At 35.0% G+C, this 27,237-nt stretch overlaps 1 protein-coding gene across 1 annotated transcript in view; it reads right to left on the reverse strand.

The window, feature by feature from the left end:
* Positions 1–27,237, reverse strand: part of LOC145318849 (uncharacterized) — an 80,168-nt gene that overhangs the window by 48,150 nt on the left and 4,781 nt on the right. Inside the window, exons 2-9 of the mRNA XM_080160509.1 lie at positions 25,206–25,248; positions 24,356–24,419; positions 23,786–23,873; positions 8,917–9,018; positions 8,342–8,395; positions 7,808–7,863; positions 6,048–6,095; positions 1,033–1,069 (exon numbers count right to left, since the gene is read on the reverse strand). Of these exons, the coding sequence (XP_080016635.1) occupies positions 1,033–1,069; positions 6,048–6,095; positions 7,808–7,863; positions 8,342–8,395; positions 8,917–9,018; positions 23,786–23,873; positions 24,356–24,419; positions 25,206–25,248 (492 nt within the window). The remainder of the gene's footprint in view (positions 1–1,032; positions 1,070–6,047; positions 6,096–7,807; positions 7,864–8,341; positions 8,396–8,916; positions 9,019–23,785; positions 23,874–24,355; positions 24,420–25,205; positions 25,249–27,237) is intronic.

Genomic DNA, 27,237 nt, shown 5'->3' on the forward strand with positions numbered 1-27,237 from the left:
TTGATAATATTTTCAGCGCTTAAAGTTTATAATCTTTGTTGTACAATGAACTGAAAATAAATAAAGGGAGGAGGAGAAGGGGTTAAATACCCCCAAAAGTGCCCAAAATCAACATAATGAAAATTACCAATCTAGCAGTTTTTTAAATTATACAAGATCTTTATGACAAACATACTAAAAACATCCTTGACGAATGGTCTTTGTCTGAAAAGTCCTAACTGTGCATGGTAATGAGTTGCGAATATTTATGGGTTAAAGCTTTCCCCCTACTCTAACTATTGATGTCGCGCAACTGACATTCCAGTAGTAGGAACCGTCTGTAGTAATGACGCGGTGTTGGGCCGAAATTCGAACCAATCACCTAGCCGACGACGAGCGGATGCGCTACGTGTTGAGCCACGGTCGTAGGTATTTTCAACCTTAATATGGCTTTATTTGAAATACTTTGTTCTCTATTGTGTGGTTAGATCTAGATCTAGATCTCTAGCTTTCAGTATTTGGTGGTTCATCAAATAGATATTGTACATCTAGATGGTTAATATGGCCCCATAAGCCTTAAGAGCCTTTTGCCTTTTTATATTTATATATGATTCATTTCAATAATACGAGCGACGAAATAATTTCATGAAAGCAAACTTTTCCTATCTGACTTATTAGATGTGTTTTGCCTTAGCTGACTCATTATGCGAACGGAATGAAAAATCAAGTACCCTTTTATAGCAAACTGTGTACACTTTCTAAACAACAATGGCAAGATTGATCTTCCTCCATTTTCCTATTGGCTGATTTAGAGAGTATGTAATATGCTTCACATAATACGAGGGAAGAAATTTTTACAATATATAATCTTCTCAATCAAAGCTTTATCTATATATGCAGCAATTTTACAGCTGACTCATTATGAAAAAATAAGTGCCCTTTCATAACAAAACGTGTACAATTTCTAACAACAAATATGGCCGGATTGTCCTACTGGCTGATCTAGAGAGTATGTATCAAGATTATATGTATTGTTTAGATGATTATATTTGCCTGAGTCAAAGTTGTTATATCCCTCACCACAGGTGTACTGTACACAATTACATTTATCAACAAATAATAACATGGGTGTCAACTATTGATTATTAGATTCGCATCTTACGGATTATTAAACGCAAAAACTATTCAAATTTTCATAGGTTTAATTACAAAACAAATGATAACATGGGTGTCAACTATTGGGTTTTTAATTCGTAACTTACGGATTATTAGACCCAAAAAAACTATGCACATTTTGATTGGTGTAATTTATACGATCATATTTATCAACAAAGAATAACATGAGTGTCAACTAGTGGCTTTGAAATTCGCATCATACGGATTATTAAACACAAAAGCTATGCACATTTTCATAGGTGAAATTACACTATAAATAATAATATGGGTGTCAACTATTGGTTATTTTTGTATCATACAGATTATCAAACGCAAAAAATACATTTTCATAGGTGCAATTACACCAGAAATAATAACATGGGTGTCAACTAGTGGGTTTTAAATTCGCATCATACGGATTATTAAACACAAGGGCTATGCACAGCACATGGATGTTTTGTAGTTGATTCTTCTCCCTTCATGATGGTAAAGTTGTAAGAAAGTTTCAGCTGTGTATCTTGAATAGAAGCAGAGAAAATCACGTTTACCCTACTTTGTCAATTAAGGACGAACCGTTGTACATTTGGAATTATATAGTAGCTTCGCTATTAAAAATACTTATCTCAGTAGAATGCAACTTATAGATTATATTAATCTAACTTTTAATAAAAGAAGAATTAGGTATCCAAAAGTTATACAGAAAATTATAATGATATCTAATTTTACTTTCTTCTTTAATAAAACTATTTATAACAAGACTTTAAAGTAGAGCAGATAATGAAATAGCAGCAGAGAAAATAATTTTTTCCCATAGTGATACGGACGGACTGACAGAAAGAAACAATTTGGATTATGGTGTGGCTTCTCTTCTAAAAAGGGTACAATAAATTCCTGAGTTCCCACGATACAAAATACATTTGAATGACCCTAGTAACAATTTTGGAGTATAGACACTTTTGTAGTATCGCCTCTTAAGGGGCGTTTTGTCGTATTTTCACAGTAGCTTTTGATGAGTTATTTTAGGATATGTTAGGTTAAGTTAGGTTAGGTGATTGCCCCGCAGGGTAAGAGCCCTTTGCAGGGGTTAGAAATAGGGGAAAAGATACTGCAAAAATACGACAAAACGCCACTTAAGAGGCGTTGCCATAAAGGGACTATTCCCCAATTTTGCATTATGAAAAGAAGATACCTTAATATAATAATATAATCTAATTTTCTCAGAGACTATGTCTGCACTTCCCTGTCAAACCTCAATAACTGCGTTGAAATACAATTCAATTCATAGTTCCTATAAAAAATGATGCTATACAATACAAATGACCAATGCTATGTCAATACACAGACTAAATTACCAATGACAGGCCAGTATACATTTTTATTGACCAATGGTAGGCCAGTATGACGTATTTTTTAGAGTCACTATCAAAAGCCTCTCCTTTGATTTAAAATTTAAGGTTTTTTGTCTGAAGCTAAGTTCTCCGAAATTGCTGGTCTGAACGTGTTGTAATTTTTTAGAAAAGCTTTATCTTTTGGCGGTTTCAGGCTATATGGTTATTTCCTGACCTCCCCCAAGTCCTCTTGCTCTTCCCTTGGAGCCAACCAACTAGTAAACCTAGTGCTTTTATTACTAATATCAATCATGTATTCTGATATAATAACAGCAGAAAAGACTAACAGGGGTTGTGTAATGTAGGACAAACGTAAAGTGGTTTTCAATTGTGGCTTATGGAAATAAATTAGATTTATATATTTGCAATATGAGCAGGGTTTGTATTGTGTACAGTGGCGTGCACACCATTTGTTTAGAGGGGTATGCGAAGAGCGTCTGAAAATTTTGACTCAAACTTACGATTTTTGACACCCCATTTGAACCCAAATCAAGGAGGGTGTATAAAAGACAACAAGAGAGGTACTTTTAGGTGTGTGGATAAACCCCCTCACTGAAAAGTAAAAAAAGTGTCCCTGAATCGGTAAATAAACGCATGAAGCTCACATCTATTTTTCACCCACACCCCTTAAATGGGGGTGTAGTAAAGTGTGGTGGAGGGGTTGACACCTGGGTGTATCCACCCCCCTTATTTTTTCCAGTGGGGTAGATAACCCCCCTACAACCCCCTTCTGCACTCCTCTGATTGTGTACTTAACTTACATAATACTAATGTTGTGATATTTAGGTTAGACATTTCAAATAGTTACCTAGATATCATTTCAATTTATGGTGATTTCCCTCAAAATGCCTTAAATGCAAAACATCCAAAATTAAAGTACGAGGAAGGAGGTGGGGGGGGGGGGGTAGTTATTGCCTTATGGTATGGTTGTATTGAGTACTGGGTGTCCCTTAAGGGTTATATCAAATTTTTGGACTTCTAAAATATGATATTACATCTTTCTTGGCTGAGACTAACAGAGAGAGATAAGACAATGGGCTGTTTACAACACTAGCCCCCAAAGTTATATAATAACGTTTTCATATTGGATTAACTTTTGGAATTTTGTTTTGCTTCATTAAGTTAAGTGTTCAAACATTTCACTAAATTTAATCTACAGAAGGGTAACTTTGTGTATCCTCGTTGGGGATGTACAGCAATTTATCAGCCATTGTCTTATCCCTTTAGATCCCTGGTAAACTAATCATCCACAATTTTTTCTGCTATGACATTTTATTGCTAGGGGCTTTATCCATAGTACTAACATTTTTTTCCAAAGGATGGTATCCCCAATTGGTAGACAGCCCCTCAAATAACCGGCCTTTAAATTATAAATTCCGCTGGTACCTAATTATTCATAATTTCTCTAATTAGTCAGCTTGAAACACTCTCAAATTTAAATTAGTTGGCACAAACATTGAGTGTTTAAACTTTACACCCAATAAAAACCTTCTATAGAAAGTATAATTTATCAGCTATTGTCTTATCCCTTAAGATCCCTTCATTCACTAAATAAATACATCATTTGAAAAAAAAATCTTTCTTTTGAATATTATCTACATTAAAATTCCAGCCAACATTTTCACCATTTTAAGTGAAAAATGTAAAATAAAAAGATGTTCTGAATAAATGTGATCTGAAAAATGAAATTCTATGAAGCAGAAGATTGACATATTTTCTAGAGATTGTCTTTTCCTCCACTCTTTAACAATTTATTGAAATATGCCAAATATTCTTTATGTGGGGGAAAAAAAAGTGAATACAATTTTTACTTAAACTTTTTACAGTAACGATCAGGGGCATCCAAGCTTTTCTATTTGGGGGGGGGGGGGGTAATCTAATAATGTAAAAATGTACCTACCTAATTATGAAATATTTAGTAGTAAAAATGCGCGCGAAGCTCGCCAAAAAAATTTTTGTTATGGATTATTTTTTTTTGGGGGGGGGGGGATTTCTCTCCCAAAATTGTTTAGGGGGGTTAAATTTTAAATGGGGGTGGGGTAATCACCACTTTACCCCCCACCCCCCCTTGGACGTCCTTGATAATGATTACATATAGATTTAATAAGATACCATTTATTATAAAATATCTTAAATGGCCAATTAGATGTTGCTTTTGGTTGGTTTGATGCTATTTTCTTTTGGAACAAAGCTATTAAAAAGATATTTGATTAACTTTTGCAACTTTTATGATTGAGAATTATCTTCATATATTGATTTATTTTAAATTTAAATTTTAATTTTAAATTATTTGAATTTTATTTCTTTGTTATCCTTATGCAAAATTATGAATAGTAATTTACATGCAACAAAAGCTAAATACAAATATTATTTTTTTTCTAAAATATAATATGTTTGTAAAAATAAAAGTATTTTCTATACACACTTGTCAACCAATACAATTTTTCTGGGATGGGAGAACTATAAATTATACTGGTACCCAAAGTTCTATCTCATTCCTTTACTCAAAAACATTGGGTACTTTGATTTAACTTTGATTTTTTTTTTTTCAAAACTCTTTATGTCAAACTTTTCAACCAATAATTTTAACCTTCAGGAGTGGTAATTAAGTTTATCATCATTGGGGACTTACATTTATCGACCATTGTCTTATCCCTTAGGATTCCTGAATTTTTTTACAATTTGTCTCTGTGGACCTGTTCTGGTTGTGACACATTCTTCACAAACCTTTTGTCTGACATTGCCAATTTTTGCCAGGGATCTTTAGGGATAAGACATTGATGATTGACAAAATTACCCCTATTGTAGATTAATAATCTTGATTGAAACATTAGGACACTGTATGAACCAACCAATTAAAGGTAATCAATAAGAGTACTCAAAGTTTTGAAGCCAACGAATAAGAAAACGTGACCATAAAACTTTGGGTACTTGTGTATTTAACACTTAACAGTTCAATGTCCCTTTCCTACCTGCATATTTTTTTTTACAGAAAAGAAATAGAAAAAATATGACACCGAGGCTCAATGTTACGTATTGAAATATCCGACAGCAAAACTATTCTTATTTGTTGTTTAGTCGTTTAAGCACTTGTCCCATGTCAAAGTATACGAAGGGTAACTAATCTCTCCTGTTTTGTCCAAACACCCTGGGTACTAGGTTAAGTGACAGACAACCAACTCTTTGATTGCTATACTCTTGACTAGAAGTCCTAACTAGGTATGATAAAACGCTGCGCCTCTTATAGGTTAAGGCATTCTCTCTACTCTTTGTGTTAATGTGGCGCATCTGACATAGCAGCAGCTAAAATCATTTTTAGCGTCTTAAGTTATGATGCGGCGTTGAACAGAGAAAAACGAACTCAACACCTTCACGACGACGGGTCATTTAATATAATAATTTAAGTTTAATTTTGAATACGAAAAATCATCAAATGGTTCACAAATCAAATAAAAATTGCGCGTTTTTTTCTGTAACGTACAAATGTTAGAATATTCTCCAATATGTTAGTTGATAAATAAATTCCTGAAACTGGTTGCATACACCCTGATTTCTATCATAATACCATCTCTCCTAAAATAAAAGAATTTAAATATTTCTATGATCCTTTAATAAAAGTAACAGAATGTCTATCTGATTGTGTATTTGTAATTTAAGATCTCGCCAACCGCTAGACCGATATGGTTTTTCTTTGCACCGAAGCTTCTCAGGTCTGGGGAAGATTTGTAACTGTTTTGTTAAGATTACCTCTAAAGATAATTTGGCCCTTTAACCCCCCACGCCCTTAGAACACTCGTTTCAAGTAAAGTCAATTCTTTTATCCTATAAATATTTCTAATAGATATTTTACATTATCCTTAAAATTATTTTTGTTAATAAAATGGGCCATATCCAGAAAAAAATTCTAAGGCTAGTCTAAACTTTAGTTACTGGATAAACGGCCCGACCAATAAATGCGAGGGGATATTGCAACCTAAATTTTTCTCCTGTCATAATTTCTACATCCATTTCTATTATAGGCTTAGGCAAGCAGAACTCCTAGCCTTAGCCTAGGAAATTTTATATGATTTGACTCTATATTGACTCAGAATTATCTTGTAATACAACAGATTTATAGAATTCCCGTACAAAATACTATTAAAATATTATTTCATAGATAACAATGATTTTTATGTCATATTCATATTAATAAACAAAAAAAACGTTATTTAAAATAAATCAAAGTTTTAAAAGCGCATGCTAAAATCTAAACTTTTGTCCCTTTGGATACAAAAGTTTGAATTCCATTAAAATTTTATCAATCACAAATTTACATTTGGTATATTAAATTTTAAATGTGATACGTGTTAACAAAAGTAAACTATATTTATATATAATTTATCCTAGATAGTATAAAACTTTGAGGACTAGTGTAATAAACAGCCCAGTGTCCCCTCCCTCCCTGAGAATTCCCTTAATGACAAATCTTTATTATTTAACATTCAACTGTTTATAGCTGAATTATTTTATGGAGGCAAGAAAAACACTTTTTGGCCAATAATAATGACTTAATGTTCCAATTGGTCCCATTAAGAGATTGTTCTTACATATATTACATAGAATTATTTTGAAAGTCATCACTTTAATTTTGAAAGTTTGATACAAATCCGGAATATATCACAGACAACCAAAGCCAAATCTATACAGAAGCAAAATGATTATAAATAAAGTAAAACTTTTTAGCACTTGAAGGTTTCAAGCAACTAAAGTACTCAAAATTGCAACAATTATTTTTTAAATTAAAAAGCTGGTTTCTGAATACTAGAAAATTAAAAGGAGTCAGCGGTGCGTTTAGAGTATTTTGGTCGCTCGAAGTTCCCATTTCATTGGAGTGCTTAAAATAATGTATTCATAATCAATTTATATAGAAGTTACCATCTGGAGTGTCTTTGCACTTTAGTATTACGTTAAAGGGGGACAATTATAATGCTTACCCAATAAAACACAATCAGTCCAGCTGGCGTTCGAGACATTGCATTTTTCGTAAAGTTTGGTGTAATCTTTTAGTCAAATACTAAAATTAAGATTATTAAGACAAACTGTTCTTTATAAGATCATTTAACTTAAATGTTACAACCAACTTTTCGGAAAATACGCGAAAAAATGACCCCTTTTACTAATATGGAATTTATAATATATTGTAACAATTGGTTTCACCACTAGCCCCTAGGCGCATGGAGGAAGTGAGGGAGTACCGCAACCCCCCCCCCCTCTCCCGCACATTTACACATTTATGATATATTTACCTGGGGCTGCATCCAGGGGACACCACATCTTACTGGGGGTGATGTTCCACATGTCACTAAAAGAAACAAGGATAACAATATGTAGCACATCTCATAGATAGCAAATAATTTGTTACAATAACAAGAACACAAGGTAAGTTATAGAGTCAACTGTTGGTCATAAAATTTCACAGGAAAGGTCAAACATCCTTCTTTAATAGCAACCGAGAAAATTACATCAAAGCCAGTAATCATAAAATTAAAATTAAACCACTACGCCGAAAAATAACATACATTACTCATTCCAGTACAGAATCTCCTACAATACGGAGGTGGACAAAGGGAGTTAGAGTAGATAATTATTTGAAATAGTAATATTATCAGGAATTTTTAGGACTTTTGAAAAAATCACGATTTCCCAAAAATTTATAAATATATTAGCTTCTTTTTCCTACTTTCCTGCATACATTTAAGCATTGGTAATTGTTATAGTTAACCTCTTTATGTATCCAATTGTCCTTGTAAATAATATAATTAATGATTTAATGACATTACCTGCTGAGTTGATGGTGGCGGGAGTCTGATACTGAATTGATTCATCTACATAACCTAATTTTTAATTATAAATATTATTTCTTATAAAACATTTAACATAGTTTGCGCTGCGGATATTAAAATAAACATCATAATTTCATTTTGTTGAAAATGTATCCTCGAATAATATACTCTACAACTAGATTTGTACCGTCCGTCCGTCTGACAGAGCCAGTTAACAAAATTTAGTTTTTCTCATATGTTATGAAAGATAGAGATCTGATTTTTTTCAGTGTAGATTCCCCTAACTATAAGGCATGTTTAACCATTCTTTAACATTGGCAGCAATACCGCTCCTTTATTGCTTTAGTCTTTTTTATTTTCTCTATTACTTATTGTCTCTTTCTCTCTGTCCTTATATTCTCCCCTTATTCTTATCAACATTGTGATTTTTAATGCTGCGCTTGCGCTACTTTTGGATATCATTTTCCTTGTTACTTTAAGAAAAAACACCGTTTCAAACTTTTTAGGGCAAAAGCTGGTTAATAACAAATATATAGAATGACTTAGTTTACCAATTATGATAAACATTAAACCTGTTTGTGTGTATTGGGGGACATACTGGTTAGACCAGTATGTATCTGCGTACTGGTTAGCACCAGTTGGCCAATCTGATACTGTAGAAATAGCTGGTTGTCCTACAATAAAAAAAATCAATTAAATATAAATGCTGATAAAAAGTACAAACGGCGAATCTTTTTATAGTACCTATAAAAGATGACTTCTTACTGGCCTACCATTGGTCAATTAAGATTTATACTAACCTGCCATTGGTAATTTAATCTGCATATTGGCCTTTCATTGGTTATTTGTACTGTATGACGTCATTTCTTTATAGGCACTATAAAGAGCTTATTAACTGTAAATTCATATAATTCTAAATATTGTTTTTTAAAAAGATGCGTAGCAACTCTGTATGTGTCCTTTTCCTTTGTTCAATGACTTCTTCACATGCTTTCTGACTTACTAATTTTTTATTACTGATATTTTTTATTCTTTTTTGTTTTTCAAAATTTACGTATATTTAATTTTAATTTCTTAATTTTTAGTACAATAAAAACATGTTCTTTAAAGCTTACACGGATGTAAATATGTATTCGTATAAATTACATGTTTATGTTGTTAATGTTTCAATAGTTTATGAATAAAATAATAAGAATTTTCATTGTAATTCCAGCACAAAAATCATGTTACTTTTCATTAAGTGCGCAAAAACAAAAAAAAATTTAAATGATTTTATATGTTCTTTATAAATTGTAATTTTTCATCGAATGCATGAAATTTCATTATGTTTTTCTTTTCATTGAACTTTGCGTTTTGTGACAGTTTTTGTTCTTGTTTTGTTTTATAATTTTTTTTTATTTGGTAGCCTTATGGGATAGCTTGATGTAAATAATAAATACATTTTCCTTATAGCTTCTAAAATAAAAATTGTTAAAATTAATTTTTAATTAAATTAAAATCTTGTGGGTAGATGTCAACAGTAATTAACAGGATCAAATCAAATCATAAGGTTAATTGGATTTCAGGTACAAAAGGGAAAAAACACATTTATTGGTTTATTATTATTTAAAATATATTTTTCCGTACTTCTGCCTTTACATCTGATTATAGGATCGTCCTATTGATTTAAACCTTTTATGAGTTCTTTGACAGAAGCCATTCATCATAAGCCCTGCCCTATTTTGTTTAAAAACGTGTTTCTTGAACACGATTCTTTAAGCGATTCTACAATTACATACCAAAGGTATAGAACTTTCAAATCAACCATTCTGCATTTTGAGAAAAGAAGAACTGATTACTTGCCTCAAATGAAAGAAATGTTTTCCATTTTCCAAACGCCAGCGTATAATGTTTGGTAATTTCCAACAAAAAACTAATCCTTTGATTGCACGACATTTGTATAGAAGTCCTAACTGATTATGATAATAATTCACACCTGTTAAGGGCTAAGAAATTCACGATTACTAAAATTGTCACATTTGTTAAGGGTGATTTATATAATTGAATTATTTGTCTGATCAAATTCTGTTATTTTTACAGCTTTATAAGAGTTTTCTTTTTAATCACAAAATAAAATAAAAACACTTAATTGTATATTCAATATTCTAAAACAAATATTTAAAAAACTTAAGTCCACTGCAGTTTCTTTAAAATTCATATCAGAAAATGCATTTTTAAAATAGCATATCCAAGTAATTAAAATATTTTTACACTGCATTAAGTTCAAACATAGAAGAAAAAATTCAAGAACTTGTAAGTGATAAGTAAATGGTTTTTTTTTATAGATTTTTAAATTTTTTGGCCTAAAAAAAGGAATGACTACTTTTTATCAACTTTTTAAAGTAACCCTAAATGTCACATTCAATACTTAGAAAACTAACTTTCGTTGTTGTTTTATCAGGTTATGTACAGACAAACGAACAAAATGATTTGTAAAGTATATTGATTAGCGAAATTGAAAGTCCCATTTAAATCATTGCAATATCAAGAGACAGTCAGACAGCATTTGTTATAAAGTAAACTATTATTATTTCAGGGAAATCAGAACTTTCACTAAAACCTATTTCTTTAACCCCCCCCCCTCCCACCTTTATTTTTTATTCTTTAATATTTTTTTATCCTACCTAACTTAACCTACTATAAAATAACCACTTAAAAAATCAAAATTTTAAATATAAATGTACTTATTCCTTCATCCCCCTAAAAGGAGGCCTACAGGGATTTAAAGGTTTAAGGCAATGGCTGATAAATTGAATTACATTTACAACGATAATACACAAAGTTAGTTGTTGAAACTTTGGACACTTAACTTAATGAACCAACCAATCAAATTTAATAAAACATCTTAAAGTTGTCAAGCCAACGAATAAAAAAACTTTACTACAAAACTTTAAGGGCTAGTGTAATAAACTTCAAAATGTCCTATCCCTCTCAGGGAGGCCTGAGTATAACTGTGCAGAGCAGCAGCAAAGTTAAAATCTGCCTGTATCTCTGCAATTTATAGGTTTCCAAGTTTTGCATAGCATTTATTTTACTGTATAATGGTAAAATGGTTGCATAGAATTTGTGACAATCTGTGCAATAGAAAGGTTCACTATTTTTTATTGGTATATTTAAGTAGCTCGGTGTATGTGTGTAAGTGTGTCCGACAAGATCTTTAAAACAACAAGTCTTTTGGTATTTTCCCTTAAAATGTATAGTGAGCACTGAAATCACTAGGTAAAGATGAGAGAGGTAGGGGTCAACTGGATGTTTATTATGCTAAAAGTTAAAAAATGTTTTCTTATTTGTTGGCTTTTATTGAATTTGTTGTGGTTGGTTCATTAAGTTGAGATCCAAACGTTTCAACCACTATATGTAATTTTGTGTTTCATCATTGGGGATGTACATAAATTTGGTAATGATTGAAAATTCATATATGTACATTTTGCCTATTTAATAAGTTCACTTAAAGGCTGGTGGCGCAACCAACCTGATAATAAGTAAATAACACCACCCGAATATGAATTTCAAGGCTGGTGGCGCAACCATAAAGAGAACAATTATATAACTAATATGAATTTAAAGGCTGGTGGCGCAACCAACGAGAGAACAATTATACAACCAAATAAATTGCACCACCCTAATATAAATTTAAAGGCTGGTGGCGCAACCAAAGAGAGAACAATTATACAACCAAATAAATTGCACCACCCTAATATAAATTTAAAGGCTGGTGGCGAAAACATAGAGAGAACAATTATATAACTAAATAAATTGCACCACCCTAATATGAATTTAAACGCTGGTGGCGCAACCATAGAGAGAACAATTATATAACTAAATAAATTGCACCACCCTAATATGAATTTAAACGCTGGTGGCGCAACCATAGAGAGAACAATCATATAACTAAATAAATTGCACCACCCTAATATGAATTTAAACGCTGGTGGCGCAACCATAGAGAGAACAATTATATAACTAAATAAATTGCACCACCCTAATATGAATTTAAAGGCTGGTGGCGCAACCAAAGAGAGAACAATAAAACATCCAAATAAATCTTACCAGCCTAATATGCATTTGTATATGCAGAAGTGCATACATCTTTGTTTTCTTTTCAAAATTCAGTTTATTTTGTTTCAGATTCAAACTTGTGGTCACAAATATATCATACACATATTGTGTTGGAATGTATTTTCTTGTATTCCCTGGCAAGTTCGAACCCATTAATTCCCTTTTCCTTACACCAGAGAATGAGTGTGTTACGCGGCATTCCTAACTATCTCCGCGCGTCGCTTGTAAACAAACAAAAAGACGCGCATTTTTCCTTTGATGATTCCCATGTGAAGAGCTACGTGAATAAAAATAATGTATTGGTTGAATATACATGCGCTCTAATCCGTGGAAGATCTCAAATAAGCCTTCCTGCTTAGTTTGACATCATATGTGGTAAGAATTTATCTTTAATTCTTAATAATAAGCGTAGTATGGTATATTTTTACGAAGAAATTCAAAACATTAATTTTTCAACAAATAGACCATTTAACTGCTAACTTTTAACATACGAATATTTTCCTTAATTTTATTGATCATTTGAATCTAAAATTATCAATTTCTGATGCTATTTAATATGTTTCGTGCCAATTTAAAGTTTTTTAGAAATTTTATATTCTTAATTAAATTGAAATCACGCAACCTCAATCTTACAAAAATAATAAACCATTAATATTATGTAATTAATTTTTATATTTTTGTTTTAGACTCACTGTTTTCATGGTAATAAATACACATTTGTAAACTTCGCTATGTTGGTCATTCGGAGGGCTTGGAGATAAGATTTCGAGAACGGCAAGGCATGCGTTCCGAAACAATGAAAACAAGACAGAACAGATGCGGCTAAGAAAATATCTGTGAAGTTTTGTGAATGTGTTGGTTGTGATACCTTACCACGCATTATTGTAATCGTAATCAGTACAGTTAACTTTTGTGACAATCATGGGTCCTAAAAAGAATAAAGGCGCTCAACTGGGATTGCGGCTGCGCCCAGCCGTCGAGGCCCTAACCAGTGAACTAAATAAAGTGATGAAGTTGGTCAGTGAATCTTCAGAGCTTGACGTTAGACATTTCACTAAGGAGTCAATCCTTGTCCATGACAAATTCGAGACATTTGATAGCATCATGGTCGGTTTTAGCAAGCTTGGTGTGAGAATCCAAGAGCTTGAGGAGTTTAGTGACATTTATTCTAATATAGTTACTGTGCAAAAGGATTATAACGCTCTGAAAGATGCTCTAGATGCTATGGAAGAGCTCAGTGACATTCAAAGTGTTGTTGATTTAGTTGGTGATAATTTGCCTGACCATAAGGCTGAACTATATGATCGATGCTTAAAGATTGTGAAAGTTATTAAAGGGTCATACTTTCCCTTACCAGAACCAATTATAAACACTTTGTCTGCTTTGATGAAACGGCTGGCTGAGGTTAAGCTTGAACCTGTGAAGCCGCCCACAACGACGGCGGGTGCCTCGACAGCATCGCCATTTGTGTCACCATTTGGCACACCACAGTTCGGCACCAGTTCTTTATTCACGCCAGGATATATGAATCGTGTCGACGAACGCCTTCTTCCAAGCTTTGACGGCTCAGAGGCAGCCTACGTAAGTTTCAAGGACAATTTTAAAAAGCTTACCGTAGGACAGGACCCGTCATATTTACAGTTATTGTTGAGCAGTGAAAAGGTCTGCAAAAATAAAGAGTTGAGACTTCAGTTAATTCAGATTCAATCGCATGAATCTCAATGGGCTTACCTTGATGCATGTTTTAAGTCCAAAACACGTCAGATGCTCTGCCTTTTCAACCAATGGGAGAAGAAGCCTAAACCGTCGGACTCCAACCAGATTGTGACAGTCTTAGCAGAGTTTGGTGGTGCAGTTAGCCAGCTCGAGCAGCTGACTAAAGATGATGATGATGAGGAAGTCACCACAAGCCAGTGGTTGACTGTGATCCTTCTGGAGATGTTATCCAAGAAGTTGCCACGTGATTTTCAAGATAAGCTCAACTTAGCGTTGGGCTCGATGGATACCCCAAATATTCCTAAGCTGTTGAAGATTATAGAGGAACAACAGGGCGCCATTTTGATGAGGTGTTCGATTGATGTAGACACCCCCTCCAAGAAGAAAGGTAATCCTGCGGCCGCAGCTACAGCCGTTGGTAAACCTGGGTCTCCAGCTAAGACCAAGAAGAAACAGCCTTGCCCGTCGGAAGGTTGTAGTTCTGATCACCTGTTGTTTAAGTGCTCCAAGTTTAGGGATATGTCTGTTCCTGAACGTAAAGTCTTCATCAAGAAGATAGGCGCCTGTTTGCTCTGCTTACAAAAAGGGCATCGGGTGGCCGATTGTCCCAGAGCCGATAAACTTGGCAGCTGTACCATAGACAGCTGCAACCAGCCTCATAATTCATTGTTACACGAATCTGTTGCTGGTGGACAAGTTGCGGCAGTGTATGAATCACAATTGTTTAGCAAGAACAATTTTATGCTGATGTTGCAGCAGCTCCCGGCATTGGCGGCTGACAAACGTCAAGTCACCGTCAATGCCATGTGGGACTCTGGAGCAAATTTGACGTTGATTTCTAGAAGTATTGCCAAGAAGTTAGAGTTGCCATCAACTGGTCGCACAGCTACTATTTCTCTGGCAGATGGAAAGAGCCAAGCATGTCCTACAGTCAAGATTTGTTTGGTTGACCGCAACCGGAATTCACATATTCTGGAGGCGGCGGTAGTGCCCAGCATTGGTACTGAAGAAGGGTTGCGTTCTATTGATCCTGCAGCCGCCGCCGACATTTTCAACATGAAGCCTGATAATTTTTCTATGGTCGACGGTAAGATTGATGTTCTTATCGGCCATTTAACACCAGCTATGTTCCCGTGTGCAGATAAAATGGTTGGTGATTCTAGACTGTACAGAAGCTTATTTGGTACAGGCTATTTAGTTGTGTCTGCAGATGGCAGGACTGTTGCTAATCCTGTCGCCTGTAAAGCTGTTAAGTTGGAGGTCAGCAAGATGGAGTTCCTGAGTACAGAAAGTTTGGGGATACAGCCGCCATCAATGTGCAGCGGTTGTAAGAACTGCCGTCATTGCGCCGCCATTGCCGCCGGGCAGTCCGCCTTGGACGTGCGTAAGCGGCAGCTGATTGAAGAAGGTTTGACGTTGGATCTTGAGAACCGTATCTGGATGGCCTCATATCCTTACAAGCAGCCGCCAAGTGTGTTGTTTGATAATTCTGAGCAGGCGTACAAAATCTGCTTACGTGACCGGCAGAGGATGGTCAAAAAAGGTGAATATGACACCTTCTGTCAGGTGTTCCAAGAAGCTGTGTCTCGTGGAGTGTATCAGAAAGCTTCGCCAGAAGATCTAGCTTATACTAAGCCCGTGTATTATTCGAGCCTAGTCTGCGCATATAAAGAGTCTATTTCCACGCCGTTGAGGATATGCGCCAATTCTAGCCTCTGCTGCAAGGGGCTAAGCCTCAATAGTATTATGATGGACGGGCCAGTTCCATTATATACTCTGATGCACAATCTTATTCGGTTCAGAAGTTATAAGTGTGCATTCGTGGCTGATATTCAGAAGTTCTACAATTCATTGTTAGCTACCTATGAAGATTCTCAGCTGAAACGTGTTTTTTTCGCTGATACAGTTGATGGAGAGCCAGAGGTCTACCTCACCAAAACCATCAACTTCGGCGATATGGCCGTGACCGCCCTCAGACTCACTGGTCGTATTTTTGGTGGACGTTCCCAGCAGGATGTTCAAGATGTTTATGGATCTGAGAAGATTAGAGGTTGTGACGTTGTAGCCCAGCAGGATGTGTGGAGAGATGTTCAGCAACCACTCAGTTCTGAATTTATTTTGTATCAAGATCCTCCTTCGGTCAAATTGGAGACTTGTACTTACGTGGATGACTGTTTGAGCGGTCATAACAGTAAACCTGAAGCTGTCCAGCTGGTCCAAGAGCTGGAAGATATGATTGCACCTGGCAATTTCAAGTTTAAATCTGTTGTTTATTCTGGAGATGATGTTGACAGTGTAAAAGTTCTGGGCCTTGTTTGGGACCCTAAACAGGATAAGTTGTTCCTACCTGTCAGAGCCAACCACGGCGAGAAGGTTAAGGGTAGAAAATTACTAGAGGACCTGGACCTGGAGGACCTCTGGAAAAGTCTACCTGAGTTGATAACTAAACGTGAAGTTTGGAGAATTGTGCAACAATTGTATGACCCAATGGGTCTAGCAGCGCCATTGCTGCTTAAATCCAAGCTTTGTCTGCGCTCAGTTTGCATACATGGATGCAACTGGGATGATGCCATACCTGGAGAGTTGAGGTCGGAGCTCGTGTCCAGCCTCCAGGACCGTTCGGCACTTGGAAATGTGTCGTTCAGACGTTCGATGGTTCCTGATAAGCCGTTGGGGCTTCCAATGGTTGTTGGTTTCTGCGATGCATCCAACCAGGCCTATGCAGCCATCACCTACCTGAGATGGCCAGTTCCTGGAGGATATGATGTAGTTTTGTGTTGCGCCAAGTCACGTGTCGCACCAGTGAAGATAGAGTCTATACCAAGGTTAGAAATGCTTAGTTGTCTAATTTTGGCAAGGCTTGTGGATACTGTTGTCAGAGCCTTACCTTTCAACATATCTGGCAAAGTATTTTTTAGTGATAGCAGCTGTGCCCTGGCTCAATTATCCAGTGACAGTGTCATGCTAAATGTTTTCAACAGTCATCGTGTTTCCGAGATACAACAGTTGACGAGCCCTGAAGATTGGAGATGGGTTCCAACCCAACACAACATCGCCGACCTGGCGACGCGTGGTTTGTGTACGATTGAGGATGTACAACCTGGATCTACATACCAGGAAGGTCCAAGCTGGTTGCGCCTGGAACAGGACCAGTGGCCCGTTAAGACGGCGGGTGAGGTAAATGCATCCATTCCCGAGAGCGAGCTAAATCCCAAGATGGCGAAGCTCAAGGTAATGTTCACTCAGGTGGTGGACAATGATTTCTGGAGGTCCCTGGCAAGAAGGACCTACAGGCAGGCAAGGAGGACTGTGGCCGCAATTCTTAAGGCTGCCAACTGCTTTAAAATGCTGCTTGTCAAGAAACGTGGCGTTGCAACAATTGAGGATGGTGTTAGCAACAATGATAGTTCTAGGTATTATGAGAACTATACTTTCACAAATACATACATGGATTCTGTTTGTGACTTGTTTTTGACTTCCTTCAACCAAGAGAAGGAGATGACCATGGACGCCGAGGGGAAGTTCGATTCCCTTCAACCCTATCATCACAAGGTCCAGGTTTGTTGGCCCATAGTGGGTCAAGATGGATGTTTTCCTCTTAGGTCATTCACTATATTAAAGATGGCCGGGAGAGGAGATGAGGCTCTTGAGGCCGCTGCTGGAGGCCCCAGGAAAGTTATGAAGGACAGCCCATGTGTTGTCTTGCTCAGCCGCCACAACAGGCTGGCGCGGCTCATCCTTCAACAGTCCCACGATGAATTGGGGCATGGAGGCCATCGTAAAACGTTGGCGCAAAGCCGCAGGTATGCATGGATCACACATGGCCGCATGGAGGCTATGAAAGTGGTCAAGAGTTGTGCCGCATGTTCCATTAAATATGCCAAGCGTTCGAGTCCCGCAATTGCTAATATTCTGCCAGATCGTGTCGAGCCCTCTATGCCCTTCAAGGAGGTGCATATGGACCTTGCGGGGCCGATTGAAGTTGTGAAGCCTGGCGTTGGCACCAGGAGTTCCAAGACCAAGTACAAAGTTTGGTTGTTGATTGTGGCCTGTAGATTCACACAGGCTGTGTTTGTTGACGTGTTGACCGATTATTCAACTGAAGCCGTGCTGGTCGGCTTGAGAAAACTTCAGGCGTTTTACAATATGCCTAGAAGGGTTACCACAGACAGAGGCACCAATATGGCTGGTGCCAAACGAATTATGGATGAACTTTTGAAGGATACCAGGATGCATTTTGAATGGCATCTTGTGCCCACTGCAGCACACTCGTTCGTAGGTACTGTGGAGAGGCAGGTTGGGCTGGTCAAGCGTGTGTTGAACAAGAAGTTGGCTGGTGCTACTGTAACCTTCAATGATTTATTGGTGTTGTGTGCTGAGACTGCAAGAGTCTTGAATTCTAAGCCATTGACCTATGCCACCCAAGGAGATGACGTCAATTGCTGGAGAATAATTTCACCTGCTGATCTGTTAGGCGGCAGGACCAACGATGCAATCTGCACCTTTGAGACAGGTTGCAAGGAGCCCATCACCAGGAGGCTGGAGAACTTGGAGGAGTTGACCCGTCAGTTCCATCAGGTGTACAAGGAGCAGCTCATGCCTGAGCTACTCAAGTCCGTCAAGTGGCGCCGCAACGAGGTGCTGCTCGAGCCGGGAGACGTGGTGCTGATCGACGATAGCACAAGTTTGATGAAGAAGTTCAGATTGGGGCGTGTGGAAGAAGTGCGCCCAGGTGGGAGGACCGTGGTTTGCAAGTACAAATTATCAGATGACGCAGCCGCCACGAGTAACGAGACTTCCGCAAGACGTCTGCTCAAGATCAATCTACCCAAAGTTTAGTATAAGTATCGTTCTTGTTTAACTTTGAATTTTATTTTACGGTAGATTTATCAGATATTTTTTTCGAAAGACAAAAAACGCAAATTTTGACGCAATTTCGTTTAAACTTTCAAATCGACGCAAGATTTTTTTCATTTGAAATGCAAACTTAAGTTATTTATACGTTTACGCAAGTTTTTTCAATGATTTAAGTCTTTCCGGGACCAGGGATTTTTTCGCGGAAATTTTCCTAGGTACCTACGCAAATACGAACATTTTTATCCTTGTTTAATTGAAATTCGATATGATAAAAAATTAACACAATGAGATTTTTTTACATCATACAAATATTTCTTTAAGATTTATTATAATCACATAAATAATTTAATATTACATACATATTAAAATTATTACTATTTACCTTTTAACCGATGTACCTAAAGAAAAATGCAGATTTTTTTCGCCTTGAATTAAGTAGATTCTTTGAGTTCGAAGATTTAAGCTTAATAAGACCGCTCTATAGTGTATCTTAGCTCTGTTACCTCGGCCAGACATACTACAGAACGGCAAAACTAAAGCATAAGATAATTTTATTTCGATTGCTTTGATTGATGATTTTAAAGTTTCTTGAATTATTCATGATTCTTTTTTAATTTTTGATTTGATTTAAACATCACTAATTATGTTTTATTTCAGTTGATGCAGCCCTGCGCCAGAAATCCTGTCGGAAATTATGCAGTATCAAAAATTGTGATGGAAAGACATAACGTCCGTCAGGATAGCTGGAACATGGCATTATTAATATTTGAAAGATTGGTTAGTTTGTATCTTGAGGGGTTCATTCTAACTGAGGCCCCAAATTGCCTTAATTTTGACTGTATGAATACGTATAAGTTGCTTTCTTTTCAAAACAGAGAGAAATTGCAAACTCAGCATTTAGAGAAGTTCTTTTCTTATATTGAGCTTTTGTTTTATTTTGGTAATTTAATTTGCATATTTCAATTGCAATTTTATTTTACGCAATTTTGATTCACGAAGATTTAAAATTATGAAATTTTAATTTTCCGATATTTGATGATTTTTTACAGTCATATTTATTTAGATTTAAGTATCTATTTTATTAAAACATGTTAGATTTAAGGATCTTACCTATCTTATCTAAGAAATGTCTAGATGTAAGCCCGAGTATTTTTCCACTGGAGAAAATGCTAATTATTGAGAAGTTTTTTATGAAATTTTACTTTTCTTTTCTAGCAAAAAGATTTAGTAGAAGAAATGTCATTATTTAATCTTTCTTTCTTTTGATTTAAAAGTTTGAGTTGATTATTTAATTATTGATGCGATTTTTAATATAAAAATCATTTGCCTATTATTATATAGGTACCTAATCAAAGTTTAGGTACTATTGATTATTAATTCATGTATTCGCAATTACATGGTCTGTAATTCTAATTTTAATTGAGATTATGAGGCCATGATATAATGAGATGTGTGAGTGGTAAATGTGCATTTCATGAATGTTGAATGCTTTTCCCATTCCTTATTCCTATCCTTATGTGGTAGTGGAGTCGGTTTGAGTTATTGTGGTGTTCGTAAGTTACCATAATTAATTTTAGGCCTAATGGCCACGACATTTTAAATTCTTGTAATTTATGCGTTATGAGATTGTGATTTTGTGGACACTGTCTGCACGCATGATATGAGATGAGTTATTGTGTTCGATTCCCAGTGACTAGACGGGTGTGTGTTGGAATGTATTTTCTTGTATTCCCTGGCAAGTTCGAACCCATTAATTCCCTTTTCCTTACACCAGAGAATGAGTGTGTTACGCGGCATTCCTAACTATCTCCGCGCGTCGCTTGTAAACAAACAAAAAGACGCGCATTTTTCCTTTGATGATTCCCATGTGAAGAGCTACGTGAATAAAAATAATGTATTGGTTGAATATACATGCGCTCTAATCCGTGGAAGATCTCAAATAAGCCTTCCTGCTTAGTTTGACATCATATGTGGTAAGAATTTATCTTTAATTCTTAATAATAAGCGTAGTATGGTATATTTTTACGAAGAAATTCAAAACATTAATTTTTCAACAAATAGACCATTTAACTGCTAACTTTTAACATACGAATATTTTCCTTAATTTTATTGATCATTTGAATCTAAAATTATCAATTTCTGATGCTATTTAATATGTTTCGTGCCAATTTAAAGTTTTTTAGAAATTTTATATTCTTAATTAAATTGAAATCACGCAACCTCGATCTTACAAAAATAATAAACCATTAATATTATGTAATTAATTTTTATATTTTTGTTTTAGACTCACTGTTTTCATGGTAATAAATACACATTTGTAAACTTCGCTATGTTGGTCATTCGGAGGGCTTGGAGATAAGATTTCGAGAACGGCAAGGCATGCGTTCCGAAACACATATGTAAATGTTTTAGCATAAAACAAGGCTGACCACATCCATAAAAGCGTAGCTCTGAATTGAACAAACGAACATTAACATTTGTAGAGTGTCAAAACTCCAAAAGCAGAATATTTATTTAGAGGTATAAAAATAATATATAAAAAAGTTTCAAAACTTCATAAACACAGGATTCTATTTAAGTACATACTTTCATTTTTGACTTGATTATAGAGATGCTTCGCTTGAAAGTTGTACCTTTTTGTCCAAGGAATTATTGTTTCAATAATCAGATGAATATGATAATCATGTTTTAAGAAAGGTTTGCCGAAAAAGTTAAACATCAATATGTTTTAAATAAACGTACGTTGCTCCCCTTTCTAAATCGTACCTAACTGTGAAAGGAATAATCATCCAAAGTTTGAAATGATAGAACCATTCAAACATGCCTAAATTAACGAAATAAGGTTACCGTTAAGAAAGACCCTAATTAGAGAAAAGGTTCGCTTTTAATAATTATTAAAAAGCTTCGATTTTGAAAAGAATTTTCTACATCTCCGGGAAGGTTAATTGGACTATAACTTACAATAACAAGTTATACACCAACATAACGCCATAAAAATATCAAATTTTTCAGCAATTTCATACAGAATTAATCTGTTTAATAACAACCCCTGGCAGATGATATCCAGGTTAGTAGTTAGTAGTTTGTTAGTAGTTAAGCTGCTCTATAAACCATCAGTTCGTAACGTTATGGAAGACATGTAATTTTCTCGACTGCTATTTTTTTGTGAAGAAACCCTCAACTAAAGAGCATATACTATACAACTTACTTGGTCCGTCTGTCTGTCGGTCATGCTACTAAATACTAAAGATTTTGTTATTGTACATTATGCCTATTTTCTTTTCTTCTCCCTTATTTTTATGACCAAAGAAATATTCTCTAAATATAAACTTTGTTCTTTTTTTTTCATCCATAATTATTTTATTCACTTCTTGCATCTATTGGGTGTTGTTATCATTGTTAAAAGCAAAGCTTTTCTATAATTAGGGTCACTCCGTACGTCCGTCCGTCCGTACGTACGTAACGGATAGCTCTTTTCGTTAATTTAGGCATGTTAAAATTTTCCTATCGATTTCAAACTTTGCATGATGATTCCTTTAGGAGTTAGGTAAGAGTTAGAAAGCGAAGCAACTCTATAATCGTTACCAGAAAGTCCGTACGTCCTTTTTAAACATGTTGCTTTTAAACTTTTCTAACATGAAATTTTATGTGATAAAATTATCAGATTGGTCTGACCTTTGGAATACTGATTCCTAGGACAACAAAGTACATTGTTATACGCGAAGCATCTCTATAACCAAGTCCTAAAAATGTAAGTTTGTCCTTAAACAATATCCTGTATTTCAGCTGTTTTTCAGCAGATTTACTTACAATTTTGTGTCGTTCGACTTTTATACATTTATATTCTGATTATTCAATTCTGACTATACAATCGTTAATGTTCGTTTGTCCTACCGTTTCATAGCTTCGCTTTTATTGATGTTGTCATCCTTGTTTAATTATAAATACATTAATATCTATTTTTGTTATATTTGGACATATGCAGTTTTACTAGGGATCTTAAGGGATAAGACAAAAATGATAAATTGATGTATATTACCCTTTCTTTGTATTGAAATTATTGGTTAAAAAGATTAAACACTATAAGCTTGGTTTCAAAATTTGATAAAAGTACCCAAAGTTTTTGAGCCATGGAACAAGTTATTACTTGGGTACCAATGTCCCCTCTCTTCCTGAGTTTTATGCACAAATGCCAAGGTTTTGATGTTTATTTGTTTAATTTTCAAATGGTTTTCACAGTCTTTTTTTGTGGCTAAGCTACTCTATTACCTTAACTATCCGTCCTTCTGTCTTTTAGAAACATTATTGAGGAGGCAATATTTCTCATTTGGTTTTTACGATATACAGCAAATTTTTTTGGTGAAGATTCTCGATGCCAATGAGCATCAAGTATGATAAGGGGAGGGAAAGTAAAATGAAGAAATGTTATTAAAAAACCATTACCGACATACATACACGAACACTAATTACTTAGCTTCGCTACTAAGAAATATACATATATATTATATACTTCAAAGAGGGAAGGATGGATTGTTAATTACACAGGTACTCAAAGTTTTGGAAGCACAATATCATATTCTTAGAAACTTTGGGTACTTTTAGTTTTATTGAATTTTGATTGGTTCATTCCAAACAGAAAGTGTCCAAACTTTTCAACCAATAATTTAATCTACAGATGTGTCAATTTTGATAATTGTCATGTGGGGTGTACTGTACATCCATTTATCTGTTCATTGTCTTATCCCTTGATTGAGTTTCCTGAAATATTACCTATATACTGTGTAGCTGGAGGTTGCCAGGAGTAGAAAGGAGATTGCTGGTTATAACCATCATATACTTCATTTACAGGGTAGCTATTCTAATAATTAAATAAAATGGTAAGGTATCAAGTAATTATCTTAATTCGTTGAAAAGTTCGACATGATATTTTTTCTTTAGATTATGGTGTCTCTTATTATCCTTAAAACAACTTCTAAATACTTTGACATCAATTGCTAGGCTGATATGGCAACTGTAGGTCGAAAACAAGTGCCCGGCCGATAACTCACTTCTTCATTTTTTAATAAATTAGTAATTTTTTTCTTTATGTAACGTTAGGGTCGGTCATATTGAAAAATAATGCCCCCTCGAAACTATTGCCATTTCAATAACTTGCTGATTTTTTTACCAAAATGAACCGAAATTTCTTTACATGAATAAGAGAAATTCTTTAATTTAAAAAACAGGTACTAAACTAATTGAAAGTGAAATGTTTAACAGTGCATTTTAAATAGTTTATTCTCTTGATATTCATAGTTTCTGATTTCCTTCAAGTGCTTAAAAGTTTCCCTTTTTTTGTACCTGTGCAAAATTACAATCTAATTCATCCTCCCCTGAATAGCCACAGTCCGGATATCCATCACATCTAAACAGTATTTATATTTCTAGTCTGTCGTAAATCCGTACCTCTATCGTCGTTACGTCCGGCCGTCCGCACGTCTTTGACAGTCATACAGACCATAACGGTAACACTAGTTTTTATTTGAGATATTTTTTTATTTTTTAGGGCTGAAACGTGCTTTTTTGTCTTCTATTTAAAATGTAAGTCTGAAATTTTAGAAAAGATTCTAAAGTGCATCCTACATACATTATTTTTTTTCCGTTTGTCTTTCATTAAACAAGTCTGCTGTTCCAGATAATGTCCTCAAGTTTTTGTTAATATATTTGTGCTTCGCTACTAATGAATGTTACAACCTGGTTTATATTTGAAGCATAGTATTTGTATAGTTAATGCCTTTAATATTTACCTGCAACTAGCTGGCAGAATTATTTACCTGAAACTAGCTGGCAGAATTATTTACCTGCAACTAGCTGGCATAATTATTTACCTGAAACTAGCTGGCAGAGTTATTTACCTGCAACTAACTGGCAGAATTATTTACCTGCAACTAGCTGGCAGAATTATTTACCTGAAACTAGCTGGCAGAGTTATTTACCTGCAACTAGCTGGCAGAACTGGTACCTGCAACTAGCTGGCAGAATTATTGACCTGAAACTAGCTGGCAGAATTAGTTACCTGCAACTAGCTGGCAGAATTATTTTCCTGAAACTAGCTGGCAGAATTATTTACCTGGAACTAGCTGGCAGAATTATTTACCTGCAACTAGCTGGCAGAATTGTTTACCTGCAGCTAGCTGGCATAATTATTTACCTGCATCTAGCTGGCAGAATTCTTCCATCATAACAAGTAAAACCTAAAATATTTACAACAATAACAATTTATTCCATCATAGCGCAGTATTAACAAATTATGAGAAAATTAGAAATAATTTAAAATTAATTGTCGGTAAACGTGATTTTCTCTGCTACTATTTGTGATAGACTGCTGGTTTTTAGTCCTAAAATTTAAAAATATAATAAACACATGTTAGAGGTTTTATAATTTTCTTTCTTCTATGGATTTATTTTTCATGACCACTGAAAATTGGCTCTATAGCTCACGTCGTTCGTATGTCTATACGTGACTAATGTTTGCTTCTTTTCTTGTTGATGCTGTCATCCTTGTTTATGGCGTATATCTAATTTGTTGTATATTTATAAACAAAATTAGCATCGTGGAAAGAAAACGAAGTAGCGGGCTTTGTTGTATTTTCACAGTAGCTTTTCTCCTATTTCTAGCCCCTGCAGGGGGCTTAAACACTGCGGGGCCAATTTCCTAACCTTGCGGGACAATCAATAAAGTTACCTAACCTAACCTAATACAACCTATCAAAAGCTAATGCGAAAATTCGACGAAACCCGATAATTCTTTTTCTTTCCATGATCCCAAATTTATTAATGTTAGAGACAAACAAACGTCCATTCCCTTATTATAAATTATCTGCACTACTCTAATTAAATTTCTTTATCCAAGTCTAAATTTAGTCTCTTGAACTCTACTTTTGAAAGGTTTTCCGAGAGTTTCCATTAAACTGCCCATACGAGCAAAACACACACCCCTTCTTCTTATTTTAATAATTTAATATAATAATTTTATTTTAGTTTTAATAGTTTTATTTTAGGTTAGGTTCAGTTATTTTATATTGGGTACAGGGTAGCCTTCCTTTATTCTTATTTTCATAAATAAGGGTGTGGAGGGTTTTCTATACTTACTAGAAACTTAAGGGAAAGCAATGGTTTCCTTCGTTTTAAAATTTGAGATAATAAAGCACAGAAAAAATATTAGTTGATTCCTTTGCTTTGTTGAAAACTAGCGGCTTCGCCCCTAGCCTTTAAGGCTTTGCCCCACAAGGTGATAAAAAAAAATAAGGTGAAATTCGTAAAAGGACCAAGGAAATCTCCTGCAAAAAAAAGGACCAAGGAAATCTTCTGCAATAATAAAAAAAAAAAAAAAAAAAAAAAAATGGGGGGGGATTTTTTGGTTTTTTGGGGGTTGAAGTTTTCCCACCCCCCAAGAAAATAGCTTAAAACCATCACAGGACCAGTAGGTATAATCCCTGAAAAGTAGAGCCCAATTGGTTCAGCGGTTACTGAGATCTTAAGCTTCAGACGGACAGACAGACGGACAGACATTGTTCTACTTTGTATTATAGACTTTGTATTATAGATAACTGCAAGTATGAATGTTTATTCCTTAATTAATCCAAGTCTAATTATATAAAAATAAAGTTTTAAATGGTGTTGACATATCTATTTGTTGTAATTAAAATCACAATGACGTTAAGCTTGTAACATTAATAATCTGTATTTTGTAGACTACCTAATTGTAAATCTATATTAAAGTTCCAAGTTATTAAGATGAAGAATTGATCTGTTAAAACAATTTTGCATCTCCCTGGTGCAATTAATGCAGGGGGGTACACTGCCTTGCCAGAGATATTGGGATAGGACAAACAAAAAATCTATAAAACTTAATCCTGATATCAAAATTGCAGGATGTGTCTGTTTGTCCTCTACCCTCATATTCCCACCACAACATTTTTTTCTATTTTTTCTTGTTAAAACTAAAAATGTAACGTAAACTCCCACCCATCCCTCAAAGTTCTCTAAAGGTCTCTAGAGGCATAGCTGCTAGTTACTTATATAGAAAGAGGAGGAGAAAAATGAGCGTTTTCCCTCAAAGCACCTTGTAAATCACAGAAACCCCCTTCCCCTCAAATTTGAAATAAATTGAAAATAGTTTGTTTTTTATTTATAAAACAAAATTTCGATCAGATTACTTTGGATACTGGTGTAGGCCCCCA

The sequence above is a fragment of the Acartia tonsa genome, chromosome 5 (genome assembly GCF_053477335.1).
Source record: "Acartia tonsa isolate MP-2025a chromosome 5, ASM5347733v1, whole genome shotgun sequence".
In the NCBI taxonomy this organism is placed as follows: Eukaryota; Metazoa; Arthropoda; class Copepoda; order Calanoida; family Acartiidae; genus Acartia; species Acartia tonsa.